Source organism: Saccoglossus kowalevskii, chromosome 1 (assembly GCF_978046115.1).
Source record: "Saccoglossus kowalevskii chromosome 1, keSacKowa6.1, whole genome shotgun sequence".
NCBI lineage: Eukaryota > Metazoa > Hemichordata > Enteropneusta > Harrimaniidae > Saccoglossus > Saccoglossus kowalevskii.
In genome coordinates this window covers 27,158,166-27,180,358 of record NC_140641.1, presented here as the reverse complement: position 1 = coordinate 27,180,358, position 22,193 = coordinate 27,158,166, and the positions used below count along the sequence as shown (strand labels likewise).

Genomic DNA, 22,193 nt, shown 5'->3' with positions numbered 1-22,193 from the left:
GTTTGAACGTATCAAGTAACACGTAAGTCAGTCTGACTATTATTAGTGTTCATTTGTGAGTGGAATGTTTCAAGTAACAAGAAGCAACACATAGCCCACTGGTCTATCCATGTTCCTAACACGTGTGCACAGTACGTAATGGAATTACATATATATTGTTGAGTATTGTTTATTTCTCTTTAGTAATAAACATACATGGAACATGATGACAAGTCTTTATAAGTTCATTCATTTCCATATCTCATTCATATATTGAAATGTTTGGACTGGGTTGTGTGGAGAGTAATACTGGGTTTGGTCAGCAAGACACATCGTATGCACATACGGAGTTCTTTGTCAAGGAAATATTGTCCTGGGGTTAAATATTTGAATAGTCTTCTTTTATTTCATACATGTACACACTTTTTAAAAGTTCACCTATTGTAAATTAATGCATATATATATATATATATATATATATATATATATATATATATATATATATATATATATATATATATATATATATATAATGCATACGTACAAAACTTGAATTTGTAATTGTTGACAAGTCTTGTAACAAATAAAAAATATAATTTAATATATATTCAGCATAAAGAATTGATTGTGAATTATTTTTTATACACGCGTTAGTGGTACATAAGGGTCAGTCAGTTGTCCACGTGAACGTTGGGGGCAGTAATCGTACCACAAAACGACTTTTTCTGCGAAATATAATTACACCGTGTTTACGTTTTGTAATATACTTTTCAACCCGAAGTAACTGATGGATTAACCCGTCCACAGCTAAATAGTTTATAAATTTAGAGAGCGTGCATGCTCGTCCAACAACAGTATATTAACTAGTTTATGGAACAGTGATTTGAGATGGAAGTCAGCCTTGTTGCAGCGTTGGAATGAAATGCTGAACTGAGATGCTATGTGCAATTACGTAATAGCAAGCGAACTATCATTTCCTGTTTATGTTTCTTGTTCTTTCTAGTATTTATTTACTATTATTATTATTATTTTTTTGTGTGTATGTGTGGATATGGACTTATTAGTCTGAAATAAATAGTATATTAAATCATTTTTGTTACCTTTCACATTATAAAGCATACATTATGTATTTTATATTTTTCAAAAACATGCACTGTTTCAACCTTAAACACCCTACCATACATGTCCCATGCATACATGTACACATGTTCATAACAGTAACTGAAACACTTTTTCCCAAAACCTGTTTTAATTTGAAACAATTCAGAAAACAAACGTATATGCAATATTTCAAGCTAAAACACCTGACTATACATGATTCATAAGTGTTTATGTACAAGACACTTTTGTATGCAGTCTACTGTACATATGCTTATTATTAAATGCGTTTAATTTTCAATACATATTTGATATTGATTGTGTTTTGTGCGAAAGCACTTTTTAAAGTGTTGCGATGATAAAAACACTTTTTCAATACATATTTTTGGCGGAAACACAAATATGCGTTTGTCAAAATGATGTGATAGTAAACACTTCATTAAAACATGTCCACGGTTGATACACTATTCCACGTGTCGTGAACATAAACACTTTACAAAATGTGTGTCTAGAAAAATTACTTTTAAAAGTGTTGTGATAATAAGCACTTTTCAAAACATTTTCCAGGTGGCAACACTTTACAAAACGTGTCTAGTGAATGTACTTTCAAAGCTGTTTTGATAATAAGCACTTTTAGATACATGTTCCTAGTGGCAACAATTTACAAAATGTGTGTTTAGTAAAAGTACTTTTAAAAATGTTGTGATAATAAGCACTTTTCAAAACATGTTCCTGGTGGCAACACTTTACAAAACGTGTCTAGTGAATGTACTTTCAAAAGTGTTGTGATAATAAGCACTTTTAAATACATGTTCCTAGTGGCAACACTTTACAAAATGTGTGTCTAGTAACAGTACTTTTATAAGTGTTGTGATAATAAGCACTTTTCAATACATGTTTCTGGTGGCAACACTTTACAAAATGGCATTTTACCTTGCCCGTATCATCAAAGACGACAGGGAAAGGTATACATTTTATTAAGGGAAATATGTCTGTCGTCGTCGTCGTTGTTGTCGTTAATAATTGTTAATGTGTGCACAATAATTTGTTTTTTTGTAATTTTATCATATTATTTCGTAGTCATGTTATTTTATACCCTATTTATGCTTTTCTTTAATGTGTTCTCGTCATTTTTGCAGTGGTTTGTATAATTCTATGTTAATTTTTATATCTATATGCTGTGCATGAAAAACCATTTATGGATGTACTGTTCTAAATGAATAAATTACAAATTACAATTACAAACGACAAATGTCCTGTGTGAAAATATCATGCAAAAATTGATACAAATTTTTGACTGTTTCTACTTGACTGATTACTGGTGATACACATGCAAAGATCACGGGTCCCATACCAATACAATAATTGCACAGTCTAATACATATTTGCAAACATACCAATCAAATAAATGAACTATTTTAACAGAAAACAAGGTGTTAGATAATCGATATACGCACTCCTCCTTTGGGTGCTACAATTTTGATCAAGATCTGAAGCCTATAGAAAATTATGTCTGTTCAGTCCAAAGTTATCAAATCAAATATAATGAAATCCTGTTCAAATTTACATTATCTGCTCAAAATGTTTGAGCATATGATGTTTGTTTTGATGTGTTGAATACAGAATGACATACATTTGTGATTCAAGACAAAAATACCTCTATTTTTGCTATACTTGAATTAATAAATTTTTTCTTCAATAAAGTATACCAAAATATCATTCGCACTGTAGTTGATTTCGTTTAGTGGAGAGAAACATAAAAATATAGTCTGCTCTAAATGTTTGCCCTGAATTGACCCCTCCCCTCAAAGAGTTATTCAGCCCTCGATATGAGCCATAAATTATAACCTCTTGCATGCAGATATGCTGCCCCCATTATGTGCCCCAAATATACCCCCCTCACACAGAGATATGCTAATTTTATTTCCTCAATATGTGTAGTTATTCTGCTCCCAATATGAATTATTATCCCAGAACAGAAGTTCTGTTCCCAATGTGTGATGTGAACTATACTCCTCACAGACTATGAATAATAACTTTGTAAAGCAATATTTTGGCCCCAATATGGTCCATTAATTATACCCCCTCAGATGTGCTATGAATGAATACAACAATGCATACAACTACAGTTATTCGCATACTAGAAATTATGTCTATAAAATAATTAAACAAATTAGGCACCAAAGCAATGTTTTTGTAAGATATTTACATCAACTAAGGACTTTTGGTAGACTTCCACTGCTTTTCAACCCCAAAACTTGTTTGTACTCATAATTAATTATGACATTGCATATTCATATTGAAACAAACTATGATAAAGGAAATAATATTATATAACAAAGGGCAAGGTCACCAGAGTTAAACTATGTTTATGCGTTTGTTATTCAAGAGCATCTGTTTTGACTAATCGTATAGTAAATCGGGCAATCTGACTTTTTCGTTCATTCGTATCATATTTGTATATGAAAAATAATAAAATAAACTGCCAAAACTATTTAGTAAGCCATGCACAATTAATTAGCTGCCGGGCAGATGGGCTGCTTCATTTTATTTATTTGTTTTAACAAAACAATAGCATTCATATTAAGCCTTGTCAATCAGTGCATTTCTTTTCAACGTAACAGTGATTTCCATTTTTTGACTTAGTAATATATCAGTGATTACGACCTGTAAGAGTTCGTAGGACTTGTGGTGTTTTCCCATACGGACAATATAGCTTCACGAGCGCCGTCCCATGTTCTAGGCCCCTGTAAGCGATACGTATACGGAACCTGAGGCCCATACCAACACGCCATAGCTAACCGAGGATCCGAAATGAGCATCTTCCAGAATGATGGATTTACACCAATTTCCTCAGCCAATTCTTCTTGATAAGGAAGGGTACTTATCTGTAGAAAAAAAGAAACAACAGAATTCGAAAACATGTTTTCAGCAAAATCATTTACATTCTTTTTAATGTAGCTGTGTTATGAATATTACAAACTATTATGATCATTTATTAAAAATAAAAATCTTATTATTATTTATTTATCTCTCTTTTTCTTTGCATGGTTGAGGAATTACTCTAGCTATCGCAGAAAATATCATATAATATGATAAACTTGATTGGGCACTGTTATTTATATATCATGGTGGAAGATTGACAGTGTCCTACATAAGTTTGCCAGATCCATGAGTATTTTGAAGTCATACCAACAATTTATTTATGATGAGAGAAACTTTATTATAGTGAGGAAAGAGTCTTGAAAATAAACATACGGAACGGTAGAATCTTCCATATTTTGGTTTCTTCTCGATATATGCACGCATTTGTTCTTTACTGGGTAGCTTGACACGCTTAACGAATACGTTGACGGCCCACCTTGCTTGAAGTTCAAGGGCAGGGAATGCAGCTCCAGCTGAAGCAAACATCCCAATCAAAGCCATTCTATCTGGTTCATCCACACCCACGGGAAACACCAGTTTGTAAAGCTGCAGATTATCTGACTCGTCTATTCATTGAGTGGAGAAGATGAAAATAATATCAAATATCCATCAGTCACATAGTTCTCGACAATTTCTGGTCGAGGTATTTGAACAAGAATCCCGTGATTAAATATGCGAAAATATCCATCGATATATGACATGGAATATTCAAAAAATAATAATAGATTAAGTACTGATAATCGGGGGGGGGGGGGTCGGTATGGCGAATTAATTAGAACGAACATCATCAATAATTATGAGTTTAGGAAAACTAATCAGATACAGAATATCTGGTGACAATGGCAGATGTATAACTATAATCTATGATCATGACATAGAAATAGAGACATTTACCAAACACCCAAGTGTCCTTGAGAAATGGAAAAGCTATTTTATAACCAGTGGCGAAGACGACGGCACCTATATCATCTAGAATTCTCCCATCTACAAGAGTTACACTGTTTTTCCCCAATTTTTCAATTCCGACCACAGGTTCCAGCTTTCCTTGTACGATGCGGTCTTGTATGTCATCATTTGCCATAATTGACGCTGTTGCGGGTTCCGAGCACTTGAAATATAAGTGTATGGTTTAAGCTTTAATTTGATGTTTGTTGGAGCTGAATCCTTGTTCGAAAACTGTTTCATTATAAACATTATATAGAAACTAGCGTCACTTGCCTGTAAACCTATTTTTGTGTGGTCTTGGATACGCCATTTTGAAATTTTGTCAAGAATCCTACCTCTGTCCACTACAGATCTTGAAGACAAGAGATCCCATGGTATGCACTGCACTCCAATGCGTGGAAATACCAAGGTACCATTTCGCATACTTAAAAACACCTACAAGAGAACAATAACAAGTAGATATGTGGTAAGGCATCTCCTTATAATATCATGCTTCATAATACTACAGGTTATAACACATTTAACATAGTGGACCTGTGAGTCTATTTGATATCGGTAGATTGTATTGTGTGTTTATTGTATCTTAATTAAGGCCGATGTCATTATTGATATTATGTGTCTACATAATCTCACTTAGTAGTATATGGTATAAATTACTCATCTTGTGTGATCTCAATCAGTCTTGTCTGCATTCCTAAATTAAATATTCAAGTCATAACCTTCAAACTTCACAACTGTTTGTGCCAAACCATTACGTTCATATATCCCCAAATGTAATACCTCATTGACTAAGCAATACAATTTGATGGCCAGCTGTCGGCACTAAATTGGACGAAACCCGGCGCGATAGCATTGACACGCCGACTCCGGGATTCTACATATTATACCTGTATAGATCCATTTCTAGCTAGTTCACACGCAACTTCACCAGCGGTATTGGCAGCTCCTATTAACGAAAATAAAAATCGGTTCTTACAAAACAGTATAAATATTGAATCATACAGAAACTATTTGTGCATATTTATTAAACAAGTCACTTTATTGAAGATTGTAAATCATATAACACAATTCCACGATTCGTACGTGCATCTATGGCTTTTTATCGCGTTTAACCCATTAGCATAAACACAATCTATACTTCGTGACACACTATTAAATATCTGATAATTTTTTCCGTCATATTTTCTTTCGACTTTCACGCATCAAATGATGACAAGCCAACTACAAGGACTATGGGCAGATATGTCAGAATCTAGCCAAAGCATTCAATGTAATTTTAAATATTAACATATTGTATAAACATTAGGATGATACCAATATAATTATTTTTTTATTCAGGAAATTCGATGCATCTTACTGAAAATGTCGACACTCCTGAAAGCGTTGAATTAGATATAAAAAAGCAAGGACGGGTATTTTATAGCGGTTCTCTTTGGAGAATTTGGCGAGAACTAATAATCGAACGTAAGCCAATCATAATCTGAACAGTTATTCGCAAGCTTCTTGAGCCGATTGTCTTTATTGTGTTTGATGAACTGAAACATAAAATGCGGCTCAATAAAAAGTGATCAGAGATCATTTTCCTGGTATGATTGACCTAGTCATTTCATTGTGTGTAATTGTTATGATAAGGTTCAGGGGTGGATAACAAGAGACTATAACTATAAAGATGACGTTATTGAAACTCCTGCCGTGATGTGTCAAAGCACCCACTTATATACACCAGTTTACATTCCTTCCATTTTGGCGGAAAGTGACTTTGGCCTTGTACATGATTGGGTAATAGGGAGACGAGCTGATTGGTAAATAACTATTAATGAGGTTGTTTTATTGCCTAAAATTAACGTACTATGATTGGCTAAATTATTTGTAAGCAGAATCCTAAATCGACTTCAAGCTCAGCTAGTTATATTTCCGATATTCATAACACCTATTCAGTACTTACCAACAACTACAACTCTTTTGTCTTTGAATTTACCTGAATCGCGATACTCATTGGAATGAATCTTAATTCCATCAAAGTTCTCAAATCCAGGGTATGACGGGAAGTGTGTTTCACTGAACACACCTGTGCAAACCATCACATAATCAAATATTTCTTCAGTCTTTCCACCAATGCCATTTGAAATGATCACCGTCCAACCACCATCGATAGCCGTTTCTATTCTTATCACATTAGCGTTAAATGTGATGTATTTTTTCAGAGCAAAGTGATCAGCGTAACTGTGCAAGTACTCGTGTACTCTCAGACGTGACAGGAAAGGTGGCCACGCCTTCGGAAATGGAAAATCGGAGAAGCACGACATCTCCTTGCTATGATTGGTCACTACCGAGTCATATGTGGCAGCTCCTTGACCTTTGCGTAGCTGTTCTGTGTAATACCAAAGGCCGCCTGCCATGAATAAAAACAATATTCAGTAAATGGATTTTGGTTGTGTGTGTGTGTGTGTGTGTGTGTGTGTGTGTGTGTGTGTGTGTGTGTGTGTGTGTGTGTGTGTGTGTGTCTGTTTGTCTTATCAACGTTGTGACAAGTTCCATTTAACTTCACACCTACCAAGTAATGACTCTAACTATTGTTCATAATTTATATTAATATTTAATCGAATTTAAGTCAATTTTGCGTAGCTTATTAGGTTTAGTAAAGGGGGGAAGGTATTAATTATTTATATATACTAATAATAATATAACTGTACCAAACCTACCCCTTTACTAAACCTAAGCTTCGCAGATATTACTATGTTAAGTCACGGAGTTATTTCTACTTTGTTGCATTTTCATTTAATTAAACTTGAATTAAAATGCACTTCTATGTTGAATTGCATTGTTTAATTAAACTCAAATTAAATCGCGACCCTATATAGAGTTGCGTTTAATACAAACATAACGCAACTATATTAAAAGTTAATCCAATACGTGTCTCGATCTCGATTTAACATATTTTTAAAAGTTCCTATGTTTTAGCAAAACATTGCCGTTTTACACATGGTTTTTAAGTGTTTACTACGTAAATGCAACTTTAAAAGCACCATACAGATATTTGGAAGCCCTGTATATACACAAATCAAAGAAATGAGCTCAAATGTTTATTCACAGTCAATTGTGAATTTACAAAACTTTTGACATTCTAATCTATATTATAAATACTATTGGATAATATATATGGGTATAGTTTATACTGCTATCCTGGAAGCCAATTCAGAATTAGGGGGTCAAAGCTGTATATTGTATTGACTCATTCGGAAGCTTGGGCAGGCATCTGTGGATACGACCTGCTGATTTGAACTATAGACATACTGGCGAAGTAAAAAAATAGTATCAAACATAAAATCACCCCTAGACGCATAGAGCCGGGAACAGTCACTGGTAGTGCTGTATACAATCGAAATCTATTGAGACTTGCCTCCGCTCATTCAGACTTGAATGTAAAGTCCAGAAACAGTTAAATTTGGTGACCAGTTTAATACGATAGAAAGCGTCGTACAGTCTTCAAATTACCACAATGGACAGAGTGTGGGTGAAGACCGAATATACGTGATTCCGGCGTCTCATAATAAATGCTTTCTATTAATAATTTCACTTTTAAATAACCTCGTTAAAGCAAACCTCATTGATGGTGCTAAACTTTGTGTTTGTAGCCCGCACATAAGCGACGCTACTAGATGGATGTTGTACACACTCCTACCATGCCAAACTCTTTAATATGCAATTACAATTCTGGTTCCCCGATAACTAGATAGTACTCGAGTTTGTGTTAAATATAGTGACCATTTTACGCACAGTCAGCTGGCGCACACGTGATAATAAAATAAATACGATATTTACCATATGGGGGCCGCCTTCTTGAATGACGCATAAAACTAAATAAGAGACACGTGTGCGCCAGCTGACTGTGATTATATGTGTAGGTCTCATGCCACTAATCAACCAATGAGCAAGGCCAACAGAGTCGTGACCTCAATGTGGTTCGTGACCAGTATTGTACTTGGTTGTTGACAAAATGCTGAACAGGCCACGCCTCCAACTGTGCCATGCGTTCGGGCAAGTTAGAAATTCCTAAATGGAGACAAGTTGTGTAGTTTTCTTGATTTATTCTGCAGATATCGGTAAAATGTAGGTAAGGCTTTGGCGAAATTCGAAGGAGCAACCAATATTCTTCAACCTGGTATTTTTTTAGATTTTATTTTTCATTCTTTTTGTCTGTTTTTTCGAGTTTAAAAAATGTGAGCTGGCTGGAGCCTTCATCCCTTGTCTATTTCTTCCACTCGATACCAGCCGATACCCCCCCCCCCCGCTCATATGGAATGCGTACAGTTGATTATAGTTTCTGGGCTCCCTGTGCCTGGAAGTGACCGTTTTCATATGGTCAGACAAACTAACTGTAGTTATAAACACCCGTTTTCAAATTAATGTATTCCAGTGACTAAAACTAGTTTGACACATATTTCCTAGGCTTGTACATATCACTATATGTCGAGTGACGTTAGAGAATATTTCAAATATACAAGACCCGTGCATGCACATTGGAGGGATCGTTGCTCAGCTCCATACTCGCCTATGTCATCGTGTCTCTCGAAACAAACCGGTTGCAGACCTTCTTCGAGGCAGCTTTTTATTGATACCAATCCAGCTACTCCAGCACCAATAATTGCTACGCGTTTACCAGACATCTTTACAACACGTACACTCCCTGACCCCAACAATCGGACGGTGACGGTCACATGACACACACTACGGCATTCTGGGGGGAAGAGGCTGATCAGTTTTTTTCGTATTCAGCGCTACAACGAGACGGCATTTACTGAGCGAGCTTTTTAACTAGGTAATATTTTTCACCTATGCTCACACTTTTCAAGGTCACTAACTCTAAAGTCCAAGTTTCAGTTCGTGTGAAAAAACATTCGCTGACGTTATGATGATTTTTTTATTGACAATATTCATCATACACTTCCTGGCGCAAATTTTTATTTCTTGGAGATCTATGTAATTTCGTTATTTTATCACATTTTTTCTCAGATAAGACGAGCCACATTATATAAGCTCATTTAAACGTTTTTATTTTTTTTTTACAATTGCGAGTTTTTTATCAGGTGAGAATTTATTTTTGATATTATCATAAGAATACCAAAATGTTCATTAAGGCAGTACATCAATGGTATCGGCCAACCCAAATAATGTTTGCCATCCTTGGGATAACTATATTATTATTCAATGAGGGCCACTCTTTAGGCTAACAAACAAACTAGTTTCTGATTCTAATGTAACTCACCTTTTTTCCTCGTATCCGTCGCTGTTCTTCTTCAATTGTTACTGAACCCAGCATAAATGTTATCAGCAGATATTAAATTAACACAATTCTTGATATTTGATTTGCACATCTGTAATTTTTATTATATTTCTAGAATAATTTTAAATATCTAGATCTGCACTGGAGTGTCTACATTTGTGTGAATGATCACGCAGTGTTGCGTTGTGTATAGGGACTATTTGAAATCATAGTGTGGGGTTGGAGGTTTTTTCTTCTTTTCATAAAGGATGTGGTAATTCGCTTTTCTATCAATAAAGTCATGTTATCCCATGGCTATTTAGTACATCTATTTCTAAAGGATTGACCATTTTTAACTCAGGGTAGAAATGGTGGATTTTGGAGAAAATAATAACGGCAAGAATTACAGATAGAAAAAGACAAAAAAAATCCTACATAGTACGGTGGCTTAATATTGCCTTAATAAATTAAAATGATACCCCAAACTTTGAAATATTTTGAAGAATGTCTTTTAAACTACTTAAACTTGAAAACGAGTTTAAAATCGTTAACACGAATATACATTATTTCAAAGTCGTTATTATGAGTTTATAACAATGATACACTTCTACTGACACCGATCATGATAAACTGTTCATTAGGATATTCAACACGGTATTTTGTTTTTTTTAAATAAATTGTAAGCATTGATATTGATTTCCAAATTTGGAATATTCAGCTTGTTTTGTAAGTTGCCCTCCGGCCTGTGGTCTTTACTTTTTTTCATTTCAAAGTGGTGACGTCAAACATAGTATAACTTTTACATGGTCTTATTTTATAAATTAATATTCAAAATATAGTTTCTCTTTTATTTACCCCGTCCCGTATATTGGACTTTTCTTCGTGCCTACACCACCTACTCACGCAATGGTATGCTCCGCTTATCAACGATCTTCACAGATAATAATATTTACTCGGTAAACAGCATCGTACATTGCTAATACCCCATATATATATATATATAACTCTCAGCCAGATGATAAGAATTCGCTGTTTTAAAAAAGTCAGAGTTCATTTTTTCGGCGTGTTGTGCATCCTTTCATCAATATAAGACACGTATATCGATTGGAAAAAGTTTTAATAAAGATTTTGCAATAAAATCGGTCACGAACCCATCACGATAATAAGGGGACTGCCATCAAACTACCTCTAAGTACCTCTAACCAGTCTGCTTGTTTATAACATTGAAAATATAGACATGTCGTGTGACCAGAAATAAACAATTCATTGCTGTTGTCGGGTGAACAAGTGCGTAAATCGACACAATAACATGAGTTATTATTATTTACACACTCTCTATGATCATCACAGGTACGTTTTCCGGTACGGTACCTTTGGAAGGCGGACCTTCAAATGTTTTTTTTCACGGTATACCCGTTTATATAGTTCGACGTTATACTGCACAATCAAGTCTTGTGCAAACAATTTGGCTTATGTGAAAGTTCACTCCGGCTACTGTCGCCCAAATGATGTAAAAAATGCATGGCTATGGAAACTGGGCGACAAGTAGACGATTTGTTTTGTATAGATGACAACGAAATAAAGGACTCCGACTCTACTGTGTTAAAAAGTAAAATCTAACTCGTTATGTGTATTAACTGGTAATCAGATATAACATTGACAGCATGCTATTTGCCTACTATTGGGGAAGCCGTGTGTAGTTTTGCGGAGTTTCAGTGTACGGACGTCTTGTAGATTTGCCGATTTACCGTGCGACCTAAAGACACCTGAACCCTAAAAGTCTGCGAAACCGTGGTTATGAACTAAACACCGTGAAAGTGGATCTAAAATTTCGTCTCATGTATGCCTATATATGTTCTTGTAGAGTTCGTCCACTAGTCGTCACTTCACCGTAAACGATGTGTATGATTTGTTTTGAAGAATTGTCATTCACAATATATGCATTTCAGGCAGAGCGTGGCTGTAACAATGTCATCAGGTGTCTGAAATGTCTTGTGCGTTTCGGAAAGTTCCCAATTTGCAGAATACAGATTCCAGATCATCCTAAGCCACATAGCGAATTGGAAGCCATTGAAACCCAACATGTCCGCAGTACAGACAAGGAAATCGATCGGTACATTGACGACGACGACGATTTTCAGTAATGATCATAACTGGATAAATATTTTTGTATATGCATTATATTTCTCTACGTGAAAGTTATGTGGAATCGTAATAAAATATGTAGTTCATACATATAAAGTATGTGTTTAAGTATCCATTAGATTGACCGCATGTTTTTCCCATGTTCCCGACGGCTACAGCTGAAAACAATTAACATACATAACATAACAATCTATTTTATGGTATATTCACCTAAAGTTATGGTAAAATAAGCCTTGTTCTATTGTTTTCATTGCTGGCTGTCGCAAACGGGTTTCACTCGCCTACGGGCTCGGACTGGATCACAAGAAACAATCAAAAGTAAATCACCCTCGCAAACTTTAACATTTTAAAATAAAATTTAAATTGGGGTATATTTGTTTCGCTTGATAGGTATCGGAACCTCAGTTTTGCAAGGAAACACCCTCAACGTTACATTTATGCGTTTGGACCCCAGCAACAAATACACCTGTTCAGATTGCTCCACGCGCGGGCGTCTTTAGGCTGAATTGTTTTAATATATTAGTTGTAGCACTCCCACATATTTACAAGATGGTTCACTCTTTTATTTACGGAATGTAGTAGTAACAGTGTCGATATTGAATTTAAACTATCATTTCTAGTATTATTACACCATGAGAAAAAAACATTTACATTTCATATCTATAACTGCTATAGATGAAAGCAAACACAAAATACAGAAATCCCGCTGAACAGACCATGGTCAAAGATGCAATGTAGACATCACGAACAGTTTTTGGTATTTTTATCAATTAAACACATGTTTTGATATAGCACTTAAACAGAAATAACAATAAATGGATAAGCATAAAGTGTAAGTGTACTAGTAGTATTTTCAGTGAATATATATATATACTGAAATCAAAAAAACATAAAACGAATGCAAAATACGCATTTTTAATAAGGGCGTAACAGAAGTCATCAATATTTAAAAAAAATGAAAATTAAATAGTGACATGTAAAATCAATAAACTGGTGCAATTATCTATGCTAAATATAGTTTTGTTATAATTTAGTTGTATAATATTATGTTATATAATGTTATGTTATAGTATACTCACTTGTACTCACTTGGTTCACATTACATTCACACATTTATAAATAATATTGAATGGATACACATGTAGTTGATTGATGTTTCACCGTGACGTGTGGATTATTACGTTATTAAACCAATATGCACCATCCTACAATTCTTACGATATTAATACGTAAAATATTATTCACACCACTTTACATACCTCCAATGGGATTTTTCTGTATTCCCACATCCGAAATATCACAGGACACAACATGTACTTCATACTGATGCGATGGGTCTGCCATATTAATTATTAAACTCATCTGTAGGTAAACGCATTTTTTATTGGATAATGTATACCTTCATTCTTGCTGCCATATGATTGTCCGTCGAACGGACTTTAAGCAACCACTGAGAAAATTTTACGAGACAGGATTCATTTCCGTAATTGAAACGTAACACGCCTTTCAAACCATGTTGAAATACACCCGAGAAGTGTATACCATAATGATTACAGAATCACCGCACGCTTCTTCCAGAAATTCCCTTAATTTTCGAAAACTGAGCTGCGAACAGACAATTGATATCGCCGTGAGAGTTGCCTTGTTTGGCAAGAGCACTGATATACTCAGCGTCAATTTTTTCGATCTCCATTTCAAGTAGCAAGGTCACGAATCAGTTAGTGTGGCTTTAATTCTAGAATGTGACGTCATGTACGTTTACACAATATCCATGACAATATGTGAGCATATTGGTAACAGTGTAGCTTTCGTTTGTCTTTGATCTGTTATCATTCGTTGTTGGGCTCGCCGAAAAGGTCCCCTACTAGTAGCGATTCAATAAAATGAAAAGTCACAAATGGAAAAATAGAATTTTGAAAGAAACGACGAAAATCAAAAATCTTATTGTTCAAACTAAATGTCGCCTTCAACAGGCATAACTTCGAGAATCACAGCTAAAATTTAAATTGTGATTACTTATCGGCAATTCATCTATTGAAATTACGTCACGGTCAAAAACCAAAATGTAAGTTTTCGGAAAATATTAGAAATTCACTCGTCATTGACCATGGACCAAACCACAGTACACGTGCTTAACGAAAGCAAGTAACTTACAGCAACATAATCACGAAGACAAAAATTAAGCTTAAACCTAAGTGAAGAAAAAATAACATGCACAGTAGTTCTACCTTCCTCTCCAATTGTGCATGTAGTATTTATGAACTAAGTTTGTTATGAAGAAAAAAAAATGATCAGTCATGTCAGCCATCTTGGATTTTTTTGTTTTTCATCAGTGCTTTCACAAATTGACTTAAATGTTTGCACGTGGTGTTTATGGCATATGCTTTTTATGGGAAAATTAAACAAACAAATCGTTACCACTCACAGTCAGTATAGCGCCTTTTTGTGGTCGAAACTAATGTCTGTATTAGAGAATGGGAATGTACTGTGAAATACTTTTAATAATTGATTACATTAGTTGCTACATATTCATAGTTTTATAGTTTCCGGCATATCATGCATCAGTTATGGGCAAAGGGGGAAAGCACGCACAAGCCGAAGAACGTTCTGGTCGTACGTGTCACATCCATGAATTTGGTGACAAAAACAAAGACAAAAATTGCATTGGTATTGGTAATAGTAGATGTCATAAGCGCTTTGAGACGGTGAATGTTGCACGAGTGTAGTATGCATCACACCAGAAACGACTTCGTCTCGATCCTTGCTCAAAATAATAGAAATGAGGAATTGACAGGCGCCCTCGCCGGTCGGATTCCTCTTTACATTATGTACTTCTTCAAACCATTTTAGTTACGCGCCACTCGTGACTTTTCGCACAATCACACTGCTTCGAACAACTCCCCTCCTGTCGCCTGGTCTCTAAAATATGAATATCACAGGCATAATTAGACATTCAATCAAATACAGGTAATTAAAAGATATATGAAGCAAACGATATGAAAAGACGCCCCCAGACAAACACTAGTACAACTCAGCCATAGTACGCCGAGCGAACGGAACAAGATAACTGCATGAGTACTAGGTCGGAGGTCAGCATGACGTCTTATATTCACTACTGGGTGAACTGAAGACTCCAGGAACACACAACCTCACTGATGGCAGAGGAAGCGGGAAATATATAATAGCCCAGGGCGTAATGGGTCGTATCGGTTCGTATCGATTATGTTAAATTCAAAATCCATGAGCCTCGGACGCCGAAATTGGTTGTAATCCCCCCCCCCAATGATGATACATGCTGTTGTCAAGGGGTGACTCATGATGCGTGAATGTGAATGAACGTCCTAATTTTTAATGAATTGCAAGTAATATGTTCCAATGTGCACGTGCTTCAATTGGTAACTGGAACAAGTGTACTCTATTGTTATCGCGGTATTCTATTACACTGATTGCAGTTCATAAGAGCACGTCCTCACGTTTGTCGAATTACGTAATTTAATCAAATATCAAATTCACGAAAAAGCTATACTAAAGTAACACCGGAGCCACAATCTTCAATACGAGCGACACACTGAGTTGGTGATGCGACAAAGTAAAGAAATGAATCCATCGCGGTGTGAAGTTATCTGCAATACAGACAGATGACTGACACAATCATGACAATACTTATGATCCGAGACACGAACAAAGCGCTTAAAATTATTTTCAATAATTTGTTATCTATATTTGCCTAGGGAGTTCGTAGAATAACACTCATGGCATCCGTATGTTTCAGTTCGTAACGAGACAACAGGTATCATGCACAGCGACTCGGCCTGCCATTCTCAGTCCGTTCCTCGACTGCAATGAACATTTACTCTGCCCACTCAAACATATATCCCCCCTGTGTGCTGTGTCAGCGTTGAATTAAAAGTGCATCGAACGTCGGCATTATCGTCAACATCGAAGCGTTCGATTAATTCGTTCCAGGTCTTTGCGTCCGTCGTTACTTGGATACTTAACTAATGCCACCAGAGGGCGCGCGATATCATAGCTACATTCTGCTGCATGGTTGCGTACCGGCATACATTTCCGCAGTCAATTGACCGTGATATGTCGAAGGAAGTCGAGAACCAGCGCTTGTTTTTAACATTTACAACGTTGTATCTATTTTAGCCGTCCATATTAAGGTAAACGCCTACTCATAAATGAAAATACCCAGAATTTATTCATTTTGCAAATAATTGTACTCCAGGATAAGGATATTGACTTTGAAAAAGTTGGGGGTCACCATCCTATTTTTTGGGAAAACGATAACTGTATTTTTAATTAGTGGATAATTGCCATTTCGGCAATATTATAACTTTTTTACTATAGGTTCCCATGGCAGGGATTTTTTACCATAATATCTTAAATTGTAGGCTGGTGGTATAGGGTGAAACATTTATATATTGTTAATGATTATGTACTTTTTGTTGTCCTGAATTTATTAAAAAAATGAGTTTTAGAAAGTGTCGAAAACTGCAATTTTTTATCAACATTGTGTTTGGTGGAGTTGTTCTAAAAGAACGTTTTTTTTTCAAAAAACGTCACCTTAAATTGTGCTATTTCACAATAGCTCTATAATTTTACATAATAAACCAGTGAACATTTTCATGCTAATTTTCTCAAAACAATTAAACATGACAATTTTGAACATTTTCCATCATGATAATTCAAACTCAAAAATCACCCGGTGACCCCATTGTTTACATGTCGGTATTATAGTGGTATTAACTCATTACAATGAAAGTATGGCTAACATGATATATAATCTTTAATTCGGCTCAAGCCTTTAAAACGGAAAACGATTGCGAAAGAGATTCGCCACGACCGAGGCAGTATTATCGTTGATCGATTGGTTTTGTAGAGATGCCGAAAGGGCGTTGCATACGGTTACTCGACATTGTCATGACAGTTTTATTTTGAGAGAAATAATCTTGTCATTACTACTTGATTGATTTAACTTAATTTTATTATAGTTTCATATGTACAAGATCAAGCCCGTCTACGAGGACTCTTCTGAGATATATTAAGTCCGACCACAGTCCCTATAGAGGGACTGTGGTCCGACCCAAGATAAAATATGAGCTCCGAGCGGCTCGAACGCAGTAAATATTGGCCAGTGTTACATCTCCGATATCAAGTGAAATATACACAACTGCAAATAGAGAGCTACCACATTCCATTTCTTTGGATTTATTGATACACATATACTATAGGTCCGTGCACCTATATAAAGCTGTTATACGTCCAGACAAAAATAACGATTTATCAAAATGTTAGCGCGTACGTGACGTCGGTTAATTAATGCATTAATCCGTATAAAACAGCTGAATAATACTTAGCGACAAAACATTACTAAACAAGTCATGACACGAAACAGTCCGCGTTGGTTTTTTTATAGAAGAGTATATTTGAATACATGCGAACATATCTGCACATTGTACGTCTCGTGATACGTACATGTGATCTCTCGATATGCATTATAATTTGACAGCTTAGGCAAATAATCTGTAACAGATTTGAACCAAATTCATCAATGGATATCTGAAACATGATTCCACAGTGGTTTGGAAGCGTTGCGTTATTTATTCTATGTGGCGTGCCCGGTGGCCGAGGGGAAGACTTGTAGAGACGTGAATCTAGGCGACTAGGTGCCGTTCGGGTCACGCATGCAGTACGTGTTTACTTAGTATTTACCATGCCGTTTATTCAATGTTATTTGCTTACTGTCAGCAGCATTATGTTTGGCGTTATTTATTCTGATTGACAGGCATCATACAATCTAGAATCAGTGTGATTTTTGCTTTAATAGTCTGTGCATGACTTTCATGTTTTTGTTATTTATTCTGATTGTCACACTCGTATTATAGACGGGATACAAACTGAAATCAGGTATGGAAAATTATGACACAAATGCTCAAATCCGTTCACACACGACTGAGATCCAGTTACAGAATGATGTACTTGAGTGATTTTGATGCATTTCTGGCCTTACATCGACTGCCATTTTGAATCGGGTCATAAAACAAGTGCATTCGCATATGTCTGATATGATGTATTATGCACGTGTGTTATTTAAACTTGATTGGTCCAAGAATGTGTGAGATGTGACATCGTGACGGCAGTATTGGTCAATCGCGGGATTAGCAGAACTTTACGTGCAATTGTACTGTGATACAATTGTCATTTAATAAATACCAATATTTCAGTTTTACATATGTCTTTATTTATGTATTTATTCATAAAAATTTGTAACTGCTAATAAATTAATAAAACACGAACACATTTTATAATTGTATTGCAACACTGTACATTTTCTAATCGTTTGCATGTATTAAAAATATGTATCAAATATTCACACATTTATATATTTATAAGTCTAGACACAAGTCAATATTTGGCTTTAATTTTAATCTAAAATTATATTTTTATGAATCATTTTTATAACAACAAACATGCAATAAATTCAAAATTACAAAATTTAAATTTTACTACTTTAGAATTTCTGTTTACATTCTGAGTAAATAATCTGCGGTCTTTTGTGTGTATTAAAAGTTAAAGTTAATACTGGATGTTGAATGTTATTGACCAATCCTGGAAGACAGTCACACTTGCAGAACAATTTGTTGTTGTTAAGTTGTTGTTATCTGTCGGGTTTTTAATTTCTGGAGCCGCAGATATATAACTGAAGGTTCGGCAGTTGATTCGGTCACGTGGTGACAGTGCTGGTTATTGCTTGCTCCCTCCCAGGCTATTGTTTCGGATATGTGCGACATTGTAAACTGCTGTTTATCTGATAATTTGCAGTAGTTGAACATTCTAGTGCGCACTTCTTTGAATGATATGGGTTGGCGGAAAGTCATTTCTGTAATACGTTTTCTCGGGCACTAATGCTTGTAATACTTTTCTGGCAATCAGCCAATCCACAAATTTCACTAAACTCGCGGTTTTACCAATTTCTTTTAAATAATGCTCAAATTGGAAACATGAATCCGGGCCTTCTTAACAGTTTTGCTCATTTCCGACAAATCTGGGAAATGTCTGCAGACAATAAAGGTTCAAACATGGATCAACTTGTGTGAATGTTGTCGATTCACGACTCGGAGATATGTCTAAAATAAATGGCAACTGTTTCTCTTGCATCATAATCCTCTACATCATAATCGCAAGGAAAATCATTTCAATTTATCTGTACATTACATTTTTTACGCATAAACCGAACTACATCGCATCCAGTCGTACGAGTGTATCAACGAATGACGACTCTTTCAGTGCCTTGAAGATTTCGTTCTAAACATTCTTCTCTTTAGTTTTCTAAACCAACTTTCATTTTTATTCGGAGTTTTGTGATTCTGTTCATGACCCACTAATTCCGTCACATTTGTCATTCCAGTATTCCCAGTAAACTCTTCAGATGTACCATCTTTTCTCAAATAATAAACATCCCTAGCCCTGTGCTTCTTGGACTTCCGTCTGAATAATTTCATGAAGGATGCAGATCTAGACATGGGAACTTTCTTCGTCTGTAGACCGTTTTCGGGAGATAAGACTTCGATACCATCCGTATATGTATCGCCATATGACTGTGGAGAATGTGGTAAATAGTATACGTGTTGACACTTGTTACCAATATGTCGACGAGACGTTCTAGTGTAAAATGAAATATTGTCTAGTTTAGGTTTATCTTGTACAATGCTTTTCTTCACATTCTGTGCACCAAAATATACCAGTATGGCGCCAGATATCACTTCCTGCACGTAATCCTTAACGAACAAATCGATGTTTATATTACTGTCTACACTCGTCGCGAGTTCCTCTCTGGCAAATTGTTGTTTTGCCCGTGCTATCGACAAATCAACAATGGCACGGCTAACTATAACCTCGTCTTCGATCACGTCTACTTTCTGGTCGTCTCTGTGTTCATAAGTTGCAGTTGAATGACAGCTGGGTAGCTCATCGCTTGGACTCTTTCTCGGGCCGACCATGGGAGTACAACTATTAACGGCGCCATCACTGTTCAGATTTCCCTTTACATTTCCTACTTCTTTAAAACATTTTAGTTGAGTGCCACTCGTGACTTTTCTCACACTTACATCGCTCCAAAACAATTCGTCTTCTGTCGCCTGGTCCCTAAAAAAGTAGATAGAACAGACATAATTAGACGCTCGATCAAATAAAACAATTAAAAGATATATGAAGCAAACAACATGAAAGACTTCACACAGGCTAACCATGGGCAAACGCATAAGCACATAACAGTACAAGATAACGACGCATGAGTAAGGTCAGAGATCAGCATGACGTTACATATTGAATATTGAGTGGACGACTATCGAACATACAACCCCATTGATGGGAAAGGGAGCGGAACATATATAATAGCATAGGGCGTAATGGGTGTATCGGTTCGTGACGATAATGATAAATACAAAATCCATGAGTCTCGGACGCCGAAATTGGCTGTAATTCTCCCACCAATGATGATACATGCTGTTGTCAAGGGGTGACTGTTGATGTGTGAATGTGAATGAACGTCCTAATTTTTAATGAATTGCAAGTAATATGCTCCAATGTGCACGTGCTTCAATTGGTAACTGGAACGAGTGTACTCTATTGATATCACGGCAATCCAACACACAACTCTGTTGCAGTTCAGGAGATCACGTACCCGATTTTTTGCTGATTTTACGTAATTCAATTAAATCTATCAACAACGATACAAACGTCTCGTTAAACATCGCCCTTAAACACACTCACGACACACAATCAGTGCAATGACTTGGTAATGCGACAAAGTAAAGAAATGAAAAGTACATTCACATTGTTACTCTGGTGACTGGTGTCTCTGTGGACTGAATACATCGCGGTGTGAAGTTATCTGCAATGACAAAGAAGAATTAAGCGTGCAAAACAAGAATTACAAATACATGTCGATGATCTGCACGGACAGAGAGAAGTAATTTAAAAATACGGACAGGATAATGGATGACTGGCACGTTCGTGGTGATTGTAATACTGCCACAAGGCTAATGGTCCAAGGCATGAGCAGAACGATTAACATTACTTTCAATCATATTCTCCGACATGAATGTCCCCGTCCTTGGATTGGCTATTATCATAATGGCGGACAACCGTGGAGATATGGAAACAATCAATATCTACATGTATTATGTCTCCCCACGTTTCTGGGTCAGGGAGGAGCGAGTTGGTAGCATAAGCATCAGATCCGTAATTTATCGAATTCGTTATTATTCAAAACAGACAACAGGTGTCATACACAACGACTCACCTGCCATTCTTCAGTCCAATCCTCGACTACAATGTATATTTACTCTGCCCACTCAAACATATATTCCCCCTGTGTGCTGTGTCAGCGTTGAATCAAAAGTGCATCGAACGTCGGCATTGTCGTCAACATCGAAGCGTTCGATTAATTCGTTCCAAGTCTTTGCGTCAGTCGTTGCTTGGTTACTTACTATTGTCACTAGAGGGCGCGCGATATCATAACTGCATGGTTGCGTACGGGCATATATTTCCGCAGTCAATTGACCGTGATATGTCGAAGGAAGTCGAGAACCAACGATTGTTTTTAACATTGACAACGTGGTATCTATTTTAGCTGTCCATATTAAGGTAAAAGCCTACTCATAAATGAAAATACCCAGAATTTAGTCATTTTCAAATAATTGTACTCCAGGATAAGGATATCCTCGGGGGCGGAGCTACGTCACAAGACGTTCCACGTTGCTACGACGCGCACCACTGTACATGCATTTCTATGGGTTCTTTGCGCGCTGCTGTGGAACGCCAGTCGAGC

At 36.1% G+C, this 22,193-nt stretch overlaps 2 protein-coding genes across 4 annotated transcripts; both read right to left on the bottom strand.

The window, feature by feature from the left end:
• Positions 1 to 3,594: 3,594 nt before the first annotated feature.
• Positions 3,595 to 9,653, bottom strand: LOC100377346 (dimethylaniline monooxygenase [N-oxide-forming] 2-like). Its single transcript, XM_006823349.3, has 7 exons — positions 9,500 to 9,653; positions 6,893 to 7,339; positions 5,835 to 5,893; positions 5,221 to 5,382; positions 4,897 to 5,110; positions 4,336 to 4,568; positions 3,595 to 3,965 (listed from the first exon to the last, which is right to left on the bottom strand). The coding sequence occupies exons 1-7, from the start codon at positions 9,612 to 9,614 to the stop codon at positions 3,738 to 3,740; spliced, it is 1,458 nt and encodes a 485-aa protein (XP_006823412.2). The 5' UTR covers positions 9,615 to 9,653; the 3' UTR covers positions 3,595 to 3,737.
• Positions 9,654 to 18,579: 8,926 nt separating this feature from the next.
• LOC102802686 (uncharacterized) lies at positions 18,580 to 21,825 on the bottom strand. Of its 3 annotated transcripts, none has more exons than XM_085508052.1 (3): positions 21,666 to 21,825; positions 21,191 to 21,254; positions 18,580 to 20,506 (listed from the first exon to the last, which is right to left on the bottom strand). In XM_085508052.1, coding segments are annotated over exons 2-3 (864 nt in total). In that variant the 5' UTR covers positions 21,193 to 21,254; positions 21,666 to 21,825; the 3' UTR covers positions 18,580 to 19,644. The 3 variants fall into 3 exon arrangements, with proteins under 3 accessions (XP_085364178.1, XP_085364087.1, XP_085364130.1); XM_085507961.1 differs by having other exon boundaries at positions 21,197 to 21,254; XM_085508004.1 differs by lacking the exons at positions 21,191 to 21,254; positions 21,666 to 21,825 and adding an exon at positions 20,608 to 20,651.
• Positions 21,826 to 22,193: the final 368 nt, after the last annotated feature.

Bases quoted from the DNA above. Each gene is read 5' to 3' on its own strand.
- LOC100377346 (XM_006823349.3), bottom strand. From the start codon at position 9,614: ATGTCTGGTAAACGCGTAGCAATTATTGGTGCTGGAGTAGCTGGATTG. The intron at 5,894-6,892 runs GTAAGTACTGAA...TTTCGTTAATAG, and splicing joins CAAAAGAGTTGTAGTTGTTG to GAGCTGCCAATACCGCTGGT. The intron at 4,569-4,896 runs GTAAATGTCTCT...CTCAATGAATAG, and splicing joins CAAGGACACTTGGGTGTTTG to ACGAGTCAGATAATCTGCAG.
- LOC102802686 (XM_085507961.1), bottom strand. The intron at 20,507-21,196 runs GTGAATGTACTT...CTACTTTTTTAG, and splicing joins CCAGTCACCAGAGTAACAAT to GGACCAGGCGACAGAAGACG.